Source organism: Trematomus bernacchii, unplaced genomic scaffold (assembly GCF_902827165.1).
Source record: "Trematomus bernacchii unplaced genomic scaffold, fTreBer1.1, whole genome shotgun sequence".
NCBI lineage: Eukaryota > Metazoa > Chordata > Actinopteri > Perciformes > Nototheniidae > Trematomus > Trematomus bernacchii.
The window spans coordinates 11341378-11358287 of NW_022988050.1; the positions used below are offsets into that span (position 1 = coordinate 11341378).

The window sequence follows — 16910 nt, forward strand, 5'->3', positions numbered from 1 at the left end:
TCAAAAGTGCTGATTCTCTGTCTGTTACTTTAGATGAAAATAAGGAGCCACTCCCCACGCCCCTCTGAGAGATATTTGGTTAAAACTAACACAATAGCCGCGTTCACACCGGAGTACTTTTCACCGTACTTTTCGCGTTTAGTTCCGTTAGTACCCCTTATGTCGCGTTCACACCAAAAAGAGCACTTCATCTCGGGAACTTTTACCCCCATTTTTAGTGCCTGCTGAGAGATGGTACTTTCCTGGGGGAAAAAAGTGCCCCAGTTCTGATTGGCTGGGCGAATTGCAAACCACGCCCCGTACAACTGTTTTGTAGAGCCGCCATTTTATTATCCTCGCATTAGCATTATTAGCATTAGCATTCGCCCAGCGCACAAACGCAGAGAGACTAACTTATGGCAACACAAAATAAAACATGGGAGCGGTGGAGATGAGGAGGTGTCGGCATTCTGGCGATTTACTTCAGTAGACGCTGCTGGGACTCCCAGCAGCGTCTACTGAAGCCAGTCCCTAACTCTGGGGACTTCCGGCCGGGGACTCCGGGTGGCAGTATACGCCGTGAAGTTGTTTGCGGCCTGCCAGTAAACCCAAAGCAGAAGAAGACGAAGTGACGTCAGCGGCTCATTTGCGTAATCTTCCCTCAGGGAACTTATTCCGGTGTGAACGCGATCTGTACTAAATGCCCTGGGGTAATAAGTGCCAACCTTGGTTGGTTATTGGCTAATGGTTACACAAGCCAAAAGATCGTTATGACATCATAAAGTGGCCAAAATCTGATCAGCTCATTTTCAGACAGGTTTTTATATAAATGGATCAGGACAAAAAGAGAGCAAATCTTTTTTCCTGAAACTTTCAGAATCTCTTTACACAGAGGGGACACATGTGTATGTATAAAAGACATGACAAATTGGATTTTGCATAATAGGTGACCTTTAATACCTATTTATTGTTTAGCTCTAATTCAGTTGAAACATTTCTTAAAGTGATTATGAGAGATCACTTGTTGGTTTTTGCTAGCTGTGTTGCAATGGAACAATCGCCACCTGTGTTTCTGGCCAGGAGCCCAATGAAGACGGCACATTAATGGCCCCGGGGCTGGCCTGTGCTTCCTGCTTGTCTATGAGGTATTAGGTGGTCATGGAGGAAGCAGGGGAACATTGTGCTCCTGATTCTGTTACACAGAACACAGCGCCTAATGATGTGCTCTCAACGTGGGTTTTCCCATAAAATAGAAAGGATGTTATGCCTGCGCAATCTGTAACATAATTAGTGTATGGGGTTTCAGTAAAAGCCCCGTTAGTACTTCTTCCTTTTCATCAACCCCCTGTATTTTGCAGGATGACTCATGACACACCAAGCACGCACGGTGTGAACAATTAAAACCTGACATTACCTCCTTGATATACCTTAGATTGTATAATAATGGGTTTTCTTATGCATGATGAACTCATTTTGAGTTCTTGGTGTCTCCTGGTCTTAAAAGAAAAAGCTGTTCACAGAGAGGGCTTGTAGGGCTACTCCAACATCTAGTCTCCTTCAGAGGATGCTTGTTGTGAGCCGCCACGCCCTGCCCTCTCAACGAGATTAGCAGGCAGGGCATGGAGAGGGATCACGTACATCTCACACAAACATGACAGCCCCACACACACACAATAGCCCTTGTTGTAAAAGAGGCTCGAGGGAGGGACTAGGATCAGAGGAATCAGTGAGAGTGGCGAGAGAGTAGAAGTGGAGTCAAGAGAAAAGCAAAGCTAATCCATTTTCTGGGACCAGACAGTCTATTAAGCTTTACGCAAAAGTAGTATTACCTTCTGGCATGAGCCAAAATAAACTCTTCTTGGTCATTTCTGTGTCTCTCCGCTGTTGCCATTTTAGGTTCAGGTTTTGTTTCTGGCTGTTTCTCTGTGTTTGGAGTGTAAATCTCCTCTGCTATTAAGGACATGGCTATTTGTAGTTCTTTTCTCTCCCTTGTTCGGCCGTGAGGCTATTCAAACACTTCACCTCGTAAAAAAAAACACTGCATGGACCAAGTGTGCCCTTTTTCACCCAGATATTTTACTAGGCTATTATGGTAATGAGCTGTGTTGGAGAGAACATTTTCCATCAGCCAAGAGTGGGGCGACATTAAGCCAACAAGGGAGCTGGGTCATTTTTATGCAGATTTTAGACCTTTTTGATGCACACGCCTATTACTTATCTACTTACCCCCGCTATCAGGCCAGCAGTAGGCCAGGCAGTGTATTGGCAAGAATCTGGCGACCTATACATATCATGATGTAGGGGTTACAATTGCGATACTGTAAGTAAATCCACAAAAAATGTTACATTTCATAGTACTCATTTGTATGCAATCTAAGCCACTGTCTGCCAAGAATCTTTTCTTGTAAACTGCAAATTCTAAATCAATAGAGCTTTGGAGAACTGATACAGTATTGTGCATTGATATTAACATTATGGCGGTAAGCTTTCTAAAAAATATATCAGAATTGCTGTGTTTTGTAAAGTGGTGTACTTTGATTGAAACAAATCTGGTGGTGTTTAATGTCAGGATGGCATACTCTACACTTTTACAATTTATCACAGCATTGTTCTCTGCTCTACCTTGCTGCCTGGAATTTGACAAAAATGTATAACCGAAAAAAAAAAAAGACTGCAGCAAGCTACATTTAGTTTGCCCTTCTCAATCAAAGTAGATTGTTTTCCATGAGGAGCTGCTTACTTGCTGAATCAGGCTAACTACAGTGCAGCCTCTAAGGTGAAAGCAATTTGAATTTCCTTTCAGAGACATACCCGTGTAGAGGGTGGCGTAAACTCAACACTGAGCACTTGAGATGAGATGCTTTGTACTCCACATGGGCAGAAAATGTGCCAATTCATGGTATACTGTAATCAAGTAGGCTTTTACTTGGAGCACGTTGAATGCTGCTTATTGTTTTGAAGGACTCTCTACGAAGGAACTGAGAGGCAAATGGTATGTTTGAGTTTCCTGATGGCTGACATTCTCTCTTTCCACTCAAAGATCAGAATGATCAACCTTTTATTTTTATTTTTAAGGAATAGATGGCAAAGTATTTTTTGTAAGTCCCTGTTGTCAAAAGGGCTCTTAAGTTATCCATTATCTTCACACAACAGAATTCCCCCTGCTGAGGAGCTGACCATGAAATGCCACCATCAATACCTTGTGTGACTTTTATTACTTAACACTTAAAGCCCACGAAGAATTGCACTCAGAAGCCTGCCAACAATCGAAATGATCACATTTTAAAGAACACATTTATAATTCCAATTCATCTGCAGACATGGAAAAAACTGAGATTCTTCCTGTTTTTTTTTTCTTCCTATTCTTCTAAATGTAGGACTTTAGGTCTATCTGAGAAGCAGGAATAAAAAAAAACAATGGCCCTGACCTTGTCTATGAGTCTCCATGGAGACAAGGCCTCACGATAAAGCATTCCCCACAGTGTGCTACTGACAGGCCAACCCTGCCGAAGACATGCTTAACAAGTTCGAGGGCTAAGGAAGACAAATCCTCAATGCTTCTAGAAAGACATTTGGATCTACATGTGTTTGTATCAATACATTACAACATGATAAATGCACTGACTTAATCACACCTTGACGAGACTTTAAAAACTCATTGTTTTGCAAGAAGGAACTTGGGATCTTTTTCCAAGTGTACTCAAGCTAAACAGTTGCTTTGAGGATTTAAGTGCATTCTGTAGTATATAGCTAGTTTTCCCGTCTAATGTATGCTCTTAATCCTTAACAAGTACGCATAGCTTCCACAACAATCTTTTGTAAGAAGGGTTTAATCGGTGGTGATATAATATGGTCCCCTCTGTGCCTCTTTTACGAGGTTGAACCATCGTCGTTATCCCTTAGGGAATAAACATAGCTTCCTGATAACCTCTTAAGGGAGGATGATATCACCTCTCTGGGCCTTTAACTCCAACATGGGACGGAAAAACACTGTCCAACAGACAAGGGTTACTCTGAGTTTGGTCTAAGTTTAAAACAACAATTATTCTGATAATCAATTCTAACAGAACCCAAGCTTTTTGATATTAAAATGTTGTAATAAAAATGATTTCTTGATTGGTGTGCATTGTCCATTGCATAACAAAGATAACTGATAGGGTTATGGCACTTTGTTAGCACTATGTTTGCCCACAAGCTATATTTGAGGGTTCCAATATTTTGTTATCTTTTTTATAACTCTAAGCTTATTAAAAAAATAAGCAAAAAAAGCCCTTTTCGTGGATGTACATTGACATGCAGGATTGCCCCAGGCTGTAAGTCTGCAGCACTCTCACTCAATACTGGACCACTTTAAACTAATATATCCTTATTATAGGCCTGTCACAAGACACAACAACATGGAAATATAGGGTCTAGATTAAAAAAATACTAAGCGATACAACATACAGTCTAGGGCTGCACGATATTGGAAAAAACTGACATCACGATTTTTTCCCCCCCCTGCGATATATATTGCGATATGAAAAAAATACAGGAATTGAAGAAAAGACCGTTTTTTTTCCCGCAAACCATCCTTTCTTGAACTTTAATGCTATACAATTGGTATTTTTTTTAACTATATTTAACCGGATGAAGGATTTTAGTCACGGACGTCTGGATCTTAAGTTATCAGAGCAAGAAGCTGAGCTAGCTCGGTTAGCAGCGCCGAACTGCCCTGGAGAAACACATGAAACTACTTTATTCAGTGTTTTTACCTTTAATCACCGGGTCCGTTTGCTTTGGAGATTTGATTGTGATTGGTGGTTTGCTGTGCATGCAGAGCCTGCATGTCACTCACTCAAGTACCCCTGACATGAGAGCCGCGCAAGTTTTCCTTTTGTAGCAAGCAGCAAAATAATTGTAACATGACGTGTTTGAGTTAATTTGCCTACCTAATATCGCAAGTCCTAAAACAAAATGTTAAAAAAAAATGTAAAACACATTCACGCAACGTGAATATCGCGCATGCGCATATCGCGATTATCGTCACGACACGATATATCGTGCAGCCCTAATACAGTCCAACTGTAACTTCTTGTAATGGCTATTACGAAACAGTATCTGGTCTCCATGGGTGGTCATTTGTCCTTTTCACTGTCCATAGTGTTCACGACAACACTGGTTGTTGGGCTGATCAGAACACTTTGTCCCCCCACTGAAAGGTGTTCTTACATTACACTCATCCAAAAGATTAGTTCACTGCCCCTGCTTCTTTTGAAATCAAGTTGATTCATTAAATTCCACTTAAATCATGCTTTGATATTGTATCTTGTGTATATACAGCATGGCTTAAAAGCCACGTTACTATAAGGCACTGAAAAAAGCTTAACTTGAGCCGTTCAATGTCTCATTCAAACCTCTGATTACCTCTCATTCATATCTCTGATAACTCAGACCTGTGTACTGCTCACTCAAGGACAAAAAAAAGCCCATTGAGCATAACAGGTGCTCCATGAAAGGCAGTGTCCCCTGAGGCTGTCAGTGATGAAAGAATAAGGCCAGAGAGGGAGAAAGAGAGCAGGTGGTAGAAGGCTTAACCCGAGCTAAAACCCGTCCAATGAGCTCATCTACACGGGCTTAGTCAGCTTCAAGTTGTCTGTTTTTTGCCAGGAGATCTGTGTACTCTTACCCAGTCCGCCAAGCCAGCCACCGGCACACCGCTAATCTGTCTGAGCACTACAACCCGGCCATATGGCCATCGCTCGTTTGCCTGTCTCGCAAAGAAAGCAGTCAGTACACAGTGTTGTGTATTTGAGGAGGGATTGAAGTTATTTGTAGGTACGGTTAATGTGTCCGTGTGTGGTGGCTCGGGCAGGAGTGCTAGTAATAGGTAAACACATTTAGCTATCCTCAAATGCACTTTAAAGGTTTTGGAAAGATTGTCTTCAGTGATTGTAATTTGATCTAAAACATTATAATTCCAGACTTGATCTGACAATAAAGTATTATCCTATCAAATTACTGTAAAAGCTATGCTATCAAGATATCAAATCAATACACTGCAAAGTAAATGGAACATGCAACAAACACTTCTTCTCTAGCTGAGGTTTGGTTGAGCTGGGGACAATAACAATGCCTTGTTATGGTTGCTGTGTCAGCACCATATCTACCTGCTTACTGCTATACTCTAATCCCCTGTGTCCAAGCCAATTTTAATTATGTCGTCGCAGACATAAGTGCTGATGTTGCCCTTAAGACATGATGTAATTGAATTACTTCTGAGAAGACATACAAACAAGTCTCAGCCCTGTCGATTATTTGTTTCTAGAAGTGTTCTCTAGTAATATCCTCCATCAGTATGAACAGCTCCAACAAATTACACACTTATATGATCATTTTCTCTCAAGCACTGTTACACCAAGGCACATCTGAGCGGCTATGTCAGCTGTTGCCATGCTGTTACTTTACTGGATTCAACTGCCTTATGATAAGTACTGTATGCCTCAATCAGCCTACAGTGAGCAGGGAGACACCTCAGCAGGTTCCCAGTCACGATGCTCATTATCATTCGCACTCCCTTCATCACTATCGCACACTCACACCGGTGTTGTTGCTAAATGTTCTCCAAGAGGGACGGTTGAAAAGTGAGAGCTGCTGGTAAACAGGGACCTTATGGAGCTTGCATGTCCTGCTCATATGGTCACATGGTAACAGCATCATTACATTATTGCGCACAGTTGTCATGATCCAAGGACCTTGTGTTAGTATAGTTAGTTTCTTGTTATCATTACTAGAATAGATAGATGCATCTAAAGTCCATTGTTACTAGTGTAATGTACAGCATATAAAACGGGGTTCTATTTGTCTGTTTGTAAACATAGGCTTAGTCGGTTGATTTAAGCTCCAAAAACTTTATTTATAACATCAACAAAAAAATATATAATGTTTGACAATATTGAAACAGTATAACTTAAATAAACAAAATCAAAGTTACCAAATGAGGTTGTCTATCGCTCATCTATGGAGTAAATACGTACTAGCTGTTGCCTTCGCTGCAACAATCTCCCAAATGAATCTTCCAGGGCCAACACCGTCCCTTATGAACCCATAGCCCCTCCCCACAGGCTTACCGTCAACAGGTTACACAATTAATTCAAAAACACATTGTCAACATAATTTGAACCCCTCAAACATGAGAACAACTATCCGACCCAAACATACAGTAAACAGGTTAACTATCTCATAACACAATCATCCCCCATAATTAATAAACGCAAAATAAATAATAAATTGCATGGTTCGTGACATCATATTTAAACCACGGAAGTGATGCGCCTCCGTCTTTTCCACATTCCCCTTTGCTGAGGAGACGGCGGCGAAACTCCGTTCGCTGCCCGTCATGCAAGTATCGTGTACTATAGTTTATGTATGTTTAAATAATTGTAGACTCACAAGCGTGCACTCATGGTCGCGCTACAGAAAGGGAGGGGAAAAAAGGGACGTTTAGTGATGGTTTAACCTTATTTATTGACGAACGGAAGAGAGCAGGAAATGTTTGGGGTGTGTGTGTGTGTGTGTGTGTGTGTGTGTGTGTGTGTGTGTGTGTGTGTGTGTGTGTGTGTGTGTGTGTGTGTGTGTGTGTGTGTTCATTCAGAAATATTCTAGTCATGGTTTACTCTAATGGAAAATACAATAAGCTAAATGGCTCCGATCAAAGCAGTTAACTTGCCAAATAAATTAGAAAGGCATCTCATCTCGTGTCAGGGGAAAACAAAACAAGGCTGTTGGGAATAGAATGAACAACCAGTCACGGTGTTGATAGCATCATCTGTTTTAAAATGTCAGCATATCAGGCCATTGAAATATACAGAATGCTGAAAGAAAGTCTGGTCCATTATTTCCATTAGATATTAATATATTGATTATGTTGCTGATTTAAAATTGCTCAACATATTACTTAATTTATTTATGGATTCAAATAAATAGTTGCTGATTATTTTCTAGTAATCGCTTAATAGTTTTATAGGGTTTTAGTAATCTAATAATCCTTCAATCAGCTTATAATGTGTTACATATAGGTGGAACAGCTAGCGATGCTGTGTTGACTGCAGTAGATAGCAGATAGTGGTTGCAAGAACAAGCAGTAAACAGTAGTGTCTTAAATTAAAAAAAAGTGTGAGGGTTGGTGTGTTAAAGACCCAAAGGGCATACATTGCAATACAAATGGTGAGATAATATGGTAAAAGAGATGATTAGTTGCAGTTGTAATGTAAGAAGCGTAACACAGCTCTGCGGTGGTTTGATGTCCAATTAAACCCGGGGCATTCACTATGGCGAAGCTCTCAGTCGTCTGCTTTGAAAGAGTTTCAGGCTTTCTATCATTAGAAAGGTCACTCTGTGCTACAGTTGTGAGTCATGCAGCATTCATTTACAAATTCAATTTGACATTTGAGCTCTACAAATGAGTTGGTTTTGAAAAGGAGCTTTCGGCTTTACCAAGGTCCCAGCAGATATCTTATCTGTGCCGCCTCATGAGAGACAAGAAGAGAGTTCTGAAACAGAGACCTGACCCTCTCCCACGCAAGCACATGCCCTGACCCCATCACTCACTAACATACAGTATGCACACAGGGGTGAACAGGTTACTGCCGCACACACAGCAACAGAAAGGAGGCCCTCTCACCTGTTCGTCCACTCTGTGAGCCACGGTCGTAGCCGCTTCCTCCCGCTCAGCATCGCTCACAGGTCGGATCCTCAAGGCAACCTGCGGCACACAGAGATAACTTAGTCCTCTTTGTATTTAATCAACACAAAGGTATTCAATTTGCTGAAATGAAAGGTTAGACATCCAATTGAACTCTGTCTTGACTAGTAGGAATAACATTGACGGCACACAAGAACCCTGGCTTCTTCAATAAATGAGTTCTTATTTACAATGGATGAGCGCCTGGAGTCTATTGATTCAGCTAGAGGTGTACCTGAATATGTACATGTGTTCAGAGAGCTTCTTGGATGGCTTCTGAACTGAAAGAAAATGTGGTGTAGGAGAAAATGTTTAGTGTATCTGCCAGTTGCAGCATATACAGTATGTGTTTCCTATGTTTTCTCAAAGCGGAAATCTGTTTATTTTTGACATTGAACTCAGTTTACAAGTTGTGAAAAACCTGGTGAATAAGGTCTTTTGTGGCCTTGAGGAGCTTTGTCAAGTCTTAGGAAATAACCCTTGAAGATAACATTGAGATTATCTATGTCTGAGATTTGAGATGTAGGATTTAAAAGATGTAGAGTTATAGCCACTGTATTCCATTAGGGGAGGTGACTAAGAGTCTAAATATCCTCATGAATTTTGAGCAGATTCCTCGAAGTGCATAACAAAACGCGCACGCCTAATCTTTTAAAATGTCAAGCACAATTTCTCATCCACTAAACCAGATGACAAATCACTAGCATTTCCTGTGCTTAAACAAAGCTTTGTTGGTTGATTTTTTTCCTGTGAATTTAAAATATTGTCCTCATTTTCACACGTTGTTTTCCAGTCCCCCAGACACAAATCATGTAAACATTGTAAGCAGGAAACTGAATCGGCTGTCCAAGGTGTACCCTGCCTTTAGAGCAGTGCATGCTGAGCTTAAGTTAAGTGCCACTGCCACCTTCATTGTGATAAATAGGTATAGAAAACCGATGGCTGAATGGATCGACTATCCAATTAAACTTCACATTCCACTTCTAATCACTTCGCAGCGTGAGCAATGTGAATGTGTCAATCAAAAAAAAGAAACACGTTAGAATGATGACATTTCCTCACAATAAGCAACACTAAAAGACACCTGTAATTTCAGAGGATGTTTAAACCTTCAATTATGAACACTGGCAAATACAAAACGACTAATTGTATGGATCAATACACAATGCCTGGCCACACTGGTGTTAAACGTTCTCCCCGTGCATGGTTTCTTCCTATGCAGACATTCAGAGATGAGTATGAAGGCTTTTAAATGGGTGGAAAAAGGAGGAAAATATACATTAACAATCAAAGCAGGAGTCTCATGTACCCAGAGGCTGGCATGTATGTGCCCGACAGATGGTTAAAATGGGGCACGCAAAGGGGTAATAATAAGGCCCCGTCTCTGTCAGCACCCTGTAGAAAGTGTATTACATGCTGGACAAGAGAGAGGCCAGGCAACTGAAACAGCCACTTCAATTATTCAGATATGAGCTGCGGAACACACTGCAGGTAGTGAACGGCTCGGAAATATAAAATATAACACCAACAATGGATGATTTGGGGAATTTAGAAAGAAAAATCTTGCAGTTAATACCACAAGAAAACTGAAAAATACACTTTATTAAGGTACACCTGTACATGCTACCTGTCACAGTCTACATTTGTGATGCTTCTAATCTTGAATTGTTCATATCCTTTGCATTTAATACAAGTTTTGATTATATAGTATGTTTTATGAGATCATAGTTGTGTTGGTGTTGACTGCATGATGTTAAGAGGTGTTTTCCGTAAGTAAAACAAACATTACCTCTTATTGAAATACAATAAACATACAATACCAACTTTAACTATGACCTCTATAACAACATTTCATACAATTTCAACAAAAACTGAACATTATAGGCATCATATAAGTAGAATTTAACACAGAAAAATTCAATTGGATTGCATTAGTTGCTATAGGACAATCCTATTGAATGCCACTGTTTGCAGCAGATTTCTTGGTGTAACATGGTAATGGTTTAAAATGTATGACAACTAACACAGCTTGTTTGAGTAAAGGGGAAACTGTTATACAGACTAAACGATGGAAATGTTAAGCTAAAACTCGGGATATTTAAAACCCCTGCCTACTAGGAAGTTACATTTAATAGGACATAGTTTAAACTCACCGTGAGTTGTTGTTCCTTAGATTCCCCCGTGTCCTTCATGGTCACTTACGGTCAGAGTGAAGGACCGTTTGTCAAACGGGACACTGGACCATTTCCCTCACTGCCTGCATGTCACCTCTGGAAAGAAAAACACCTGCAGCCCTCGGCAGACACACTCACTCAACAACTAATGGACTCGGTGTAGCTGCTAATGCTTTCTGACAGCAGCTACTACCGAGCAACAAGCTCACGTCGCGTCGTTTTCACTTTACAACCTCTCGTTTAACTATCAGTCCCAGCTAGTGTCTCTTTTTTCTCTGTCTACGTCCTTCAAAGTGCGACTTCGCTCCGACAGCTCGTCCTCTGTGTTTCCTCTCGGCAGGTTAGCAACACGAAAGACGGGAATAATTTATCTGGCGGCAGAAGAAGAGCTGTAGAGGTGGGTAACACCGGCAGCAGCCCACCTGCTAGTCCCTGTCTGTCCTCCTCTCTGCCCGTTGCCCTGCTGCTGCTCCTGCGCTACGCTATGAGTGTGTGTGTGCGCGCGTGCGCCTGAGCGAGTGCGGTTGTTCTTTAGCGCCACTTCCGATTAGAAAATAAACAACCTGGATTTTCTAATATTATTTTCTTTTCTTTTACCAACGAATAGTGGTTTAATTTAACTAAGCAGCAGACACATAGTGTACTCAAATACTTTGCATAATTACAATTTTTTAGTTTAGACTTCATTGATATGCTACACTAAATCTTCATTGACATGTTTATACTTTTGTTTTTTACTACTCTTTATTTACTTGACAGGTTTAGATTATAGGCCTACATATAATCCAGAATGTAAATTAACAACAAAATATAAACCAATAGTTATTTTTCTTTCTGAAATGAGATATATTGCATATCGAGTGCTAATACCTTTTTGTGATGCTATTAGGCTACTTGTACTTTAAAGATTTTGAATGCAAGACTTAACTTCTAATTTGTCATCTAACTACTAATTTATGTAAAATACCCTAATGGTTCTCGCGCCACTGCAAATACATGTTATAGCTGTTTAACATTCCAAACCTTAGAATACTGTTGTATAGCCTTCATCGCAGTTCAACACTACAGCCTTTTCTACTGGAGTTAATTCAGCTTTTACTAAGCAGCACTTTTTGCGAGACTATGCTGACATCTACTGGAAGTATACACAAATACATTGCTGTGCCCAGTTTCATTTAGCCACAATTATTTAGGGGCCCTTTTGTTTCGATTAAAGCCTTTCCTGTGGTAAAGTGCACCCAAAGGACATGAACACAAGTAAAGACACAATAAGTTGTACTCAAAACTGATTTATTCAACTCACAGTTAGACCCCGTAGTTGGGGGGTCACACGTAAAATTAAGCACCATTCTCAGTGCCTGTACAATGTAACATGCTAGAAGAAATCACAATTACCAAAATAATATTAAACAAAACTGCATGTATTAAATCCCTACGGAAAATCATGGTTAGTCAAATCAAACATGTGATGTTTGGATGGTTGGAATTAATGAAATAGAATTACCTGAATATTCTTATTTATCATGGTTAGAGCAGCACAGTTCTGACAGAAACTACAACTTGATTGTATTAGCTGGATTACATACTGTATGTAGAGAACATGAATGAATGGCCCTTTAGAAAGTACAAAAAAATAGTGATCCTATGTGACAATGCCACACGAAGCTAGCAAAAATATATAAAAGTTGGCACGTTGTTTGAACAAAATCAAAACAAAACACATTGGATATGAGAAAACGTTCTGTTATTGTACAACGTATGTACAGAAGCCGTGTTTTCAAGGCAGTCTCGTCTGCAGAAGATATAGAAAACATAAAGCTTCATATTGCAGACGTATCTGTGTGTAAATGTAAATAAATTATATCTCGACATACCTCCTGCTGTGTGCTGCCAGTGCTGGGTTTGTGCTTCACAAATATCAAGCATGATACATAGAAAATAATACATCAGCTGTCATGTTCACATTTTTTTCTCTTTGGAGACCTGATTCTAAGTTTTGTACTGTAAATATAGTTTTTTTTGTATTTCTTTATTGTGAGCAGGTTGCTTTACTGCAATGAGAAGTTAATCCTCAACATTGCTTCTATCCACATTTCATCAAAGTCATGATTAGTAGTTGTTTTACCTGGTACATAATGACACATGTTCCCTCAATGCTTTACTAATAGATGATGAAGGATGAAGAACATAACATATTAAGAGCAGGTTAAGTCCAGCAGCAGGGTCAGACATATTTAGCAAGTTCCCCAAAATATGCCTTGGGGAGGACAAGTGCGATGAATCGTTTATGAGCGCAGAGAAGAGTACCGCGATGGTTGCATTGTCCTGAGACTTCAAAGCTTGGAGTCCTGGAACAATGAGATGTTACACACTGTCCCCTGTGATGCGTGGAGAAGCCACACACACTTTCTGTCTGTTGAGCATGTGTGATGCCGTTTCCTTCCTCCGTCAGATAAAGGAGTCTATGCTTGGAAGTCGTTCCCAAAGTGTCTTATCTGTTCCTCGGTCATGGACAGATAGGTGGCCCGCATACTCGGGGAGTACTGTGGAGGGAAAAGTGAACACATGGAGGATGTTACAAGCTGATTCAGTGAGCTCATGGTAGATTTCACACAGTTATGGGCTGAGGTTAATCTCCGGCTAAGACGAAGGGAAATGCCATGGGGGTTTAAAGGAGTCCCACAGAAAATCATTCTATTGATTATCAATTGTTCACCATGTGTAGGGTTGAAAGGTGGTCCTTTTAAGATGAAAGCTTAGTAGTTGTAGTCAACTTGGATTCAATGAAGATTCAAAGAAATCCAGCAATGCAGACTAGCTGTGTTCTCATTACACCAATACATCTGTGAATATACACACTGAATATATAGATTTTAGTGGTACGACTGCTGTAAATCCACGCTGAGTGCATGATGTCATCTTCCACAAAGACGCATGCCATAACACTTTTAAAGAGCCACCTTCAAGTCTACAAGTACAGGGTATTTAATGCTAAAAAGATGGATTTTCTGCGGAGTATTCCTTTAAATCAAACCAACAAAACATACTCTGGGCATAGATCTTCTTCAAATCTATTACGAAAATGATGTACAGTTTGTAAAACATCAATCATTTTGATGTTTACTCTCTGATATCACTGTCAATACCAGGATCAAATCATTACTATAGCCCATACACAACGCCTGGTGCCTAACTACCACCTTGTGGCAGTACAAGCTATAGAAGTGCATGCACAGGGAGGCTAACTGTGAGGAAACCCAGGGACACAACTGAAGTACCACCCTGTGAACGCTAGGGGAAGACAAACCATCACTAATTCAAAGAGAGGTTCTTGAATTAAGACTTTAGGCTACAAGTGAATAAGCCATGCCAAACAGATGCAACAAAGGAAAAATGAGGGAGTAAACCCAGAGAGAGTTGAAAAGACTTACATTGTTTCTATACGGCTGAGAGTATACCTCCAAAAGTTGATAAAAAAAGAGGAAATATAGAAATGAAAAGATACAAACAAACAAACATACACATGACAAACGCACAAACAAAAAATATATAAAAGAAGCTGTTAGCCGCAGACTACTGCATGATGCTGCACATTTGAGGTCATGAGGGAGAATTGAATTATACATAGTTTGCTGGCATTCATTAGGAAGGACGTCAGAAAGCAAAGTACATCACATTTGTTTGGTTAACTCATGTTGGAACTATAGGCTGAAGGTTAATGAGAAAGATGACTCCTTTCATCTATAAACTTAATATGTGTTATTGCACAAGTAGTTTTCTAATTGAAACCTTTAAACATGGCAATAAATAACATGCAGTTCATATTCCCTGACCTTATGATCAAATCGTCTCTTTAAAGGGGCCCTATTATGGAACATTTTCAGGTTCATATTTGTATTTTGTGCCTCTACTGTGACATGATTCCATGCTTTAATGTTCAAAAAGTGCTTTATTTTTCTCACACTGCCTGTGCTGCAGCACCTCTTTTCACCCTCTATGTCCCGCCCCTTAGCCTATCACGTACAATGTGTTGGAGCGCTAGCCAATAGAAGCGCAGATGTTACATAGTGATGTCACTATGTTCCGGAGGTAAAGGAAAGAGTCCCATTGAGGCGTTTCAAGCAGGGGGGGATTGTGTGGGAGAGAAACCTTCCTCTGGTGGGAGGAACTTTGGGATTTGAGCCTTTGTGGACCATTTACGTGCACAAAAACCTATATAATACACTACAAGAAAGGGCAAACCCCAAAAAGCATAATAGATCCCCTTTAAATAACACTTTAAAAATAATTAAAAGGAAAAACTGGTCTAAAGTAGATTACCTGCAGAACACATTTAACTGCTGTATTTCATCACACATTTGTACTACAAGAGGCTGTGCCCAATGAATATTTAATCGAGAATGTTTCTATTTTTATCCCTGCGATGTACAGTAACAGGAGACAAGCGTCTCAGCAGCGGGGTGGGGCGGGGGGTGGGGGGCAGATGTATTCACCGAGGAAGAAAATCTTTAGTGTCAACATAGAGTTTATCATTTACGGTCCGGGTCACTCCCTCTGGGGAATTTGGCCTGAGAGAGGCTAAATGATGTTCATGATTAAATATTAACCACATTACTTCTCCTCGCCTTGCTTTGGCACTGTTATAAAACGGCCTCAGTAAGTTACAAAGGGCAGAAGAAGGCACAGAGTACAAGTGTATCACGTGAAACTGCTTTACGAAATCTTTAAAGAAATTGATTAAATTAAAGAAAGGTTATGGCTTAACATTTGAGTGAATCGAGTCACCCGGTAAAAATATGAATGAAATAATTAGCAGTTACTTTATAAAAAACTATTTCCTGTGCTTTAAAGGCTAAATGTGTGTTAGCTTAGATGAAAGTGACATCATAGGAAGGACTTGGCCTCTGGGACCCAACGCACCGAGGGGGGTGGAGAGCCTCGTCCTATCAGAGGAACGTTCTCGTACCGTGGATTCCCCCCGAACAGAGCCGCTTGATTCCTGTTAAAGAATAAAAGAAGCGGCTCAGAGGAATTAGGGGATATTCAGATAACACATTTTGCTGTTTACATTTTGTCGTGCACTCACATGTTCTCGGACATGGGTGCGTTGGAGACGGTGGGGGCGGGGGGGTGGATGCTGGTCTGACTGCCCATGCTGCTGCTGTAGCTGCAGAAGCTGTGCATGTTGGTGAGGTTGGGGTTCTGAGCCACTATCCTCCGGGCCCGCGGGTTGAAGGGATCCTCCTCATCGATGTCGTCATAATCTCGTTCCCTAAAGGAGAAGAGAGAGGGTACATGTTACACCTCGGTCAGTCAGGTTAAGTAAACACAGAGATGCTCGGATTACAAAACACACAGAGGGAGAGTGACTTCATTCTCTGGTCATGCTCCATTACCCCATTATATCTTTATGAATGAGGTTTGCTGCTATATTAACATTCTGAATGTTGTATATCAAGTCTCAAAGTCATTGAATGTAATTGTCTGTACACCCAAAGGTAGCTGATCGTTTATCTGGCATTCTGTTAATGGTGCCAATGTGCCAAAGTGTAAAAGATTACAGGCCCTAAGGCTGGACTCAAGCTGTATTGTGTGTGTGTAAATCCTAAAACCAAACCCCCAGGAACAGCACCAGGTAACACAAATGTTAACTTCATTACTGAAGTACATGATCCTGCTTTTTTTAAATAAGATTATTGGCCAAAACCAAGTCGTATTTATCTTTTAAAGACTTAGAAAGGGTTATTAACGCCTTTGTTACCTCAAGACTGGACTATTGCAACGCTCTGTATGTGGGTATGGACCAGGCCTCAATTAAACGCCTGCAGCTAGTCCAAAACGCAGCTGCACGTTTGCTGACTGGCCACAAAAAGCGTGACCACATCACCCCTATTCTGGCCTCACTACACTGGCTTCCAGTTCAGTTCAGAATTGATTTTAAAATCCTCTTATTTGTTTTTAAAGCACTAAATGGGCTGGCTCCGGCCTATATAGCTGAACTCCTCCAGCGCTACACCCCAGCCAGAGCTTTAAGG

The 16910-nt window shown here is 40.6% G+C and overlaps 2 protein-coding genes across 3 annotated transcripts in view; both read right to left on the bottom strand.

Moving 5' to 3' along the window:
- kif19 (kinesin family member 19) overlaps positions 1–11338 on the bottom strand; it is a 35382-nt gene extending 24044 nt beyond the window's left edge. Inside the window, 2 exon segments of the mRNA XM_034118856.1 lie at positions 8642–8722; positions 10855–11338. Coding sequence (XP_033974747.1) covers positions 8642–8722; positions 10855–10893 — 120 coding nt within the window. The 5' untranslated portion in view covers positions 10894–11338.
- Positions 11339–12148: 810 nt separating this feature from the next.
- ttyh2 (tweety family member 2) overlaps positions 12149–16910 on the bottom strand; it is a 57392-nt gene continuing 52630 nt past the window's right edge. Inside the window, exons 12-14 of one of the 2 annotated variants that reach the window (XM_034120131.1) lie at positions 15962–16147; positions 15796–15874; positions 12149–13418 (exon numbers count right to left, since the gene is read on the bottom strand). In XM_034120131.1, coding sequence (XP_033976022.1) covers positions 13338–13418; positions 15796–15874; positions 15962–16147 — 346 coding nt within the window. In that variant the 3' untranslated portion in view covers positions 12149–13337. Of the gene's footprint in view, positions 13419–15795; positions 15875–15943; positions 16148–16910 lie in introns of both variants that reach the window. The other variant, XM_034120133.1, reaches the window with a different exon arrangement.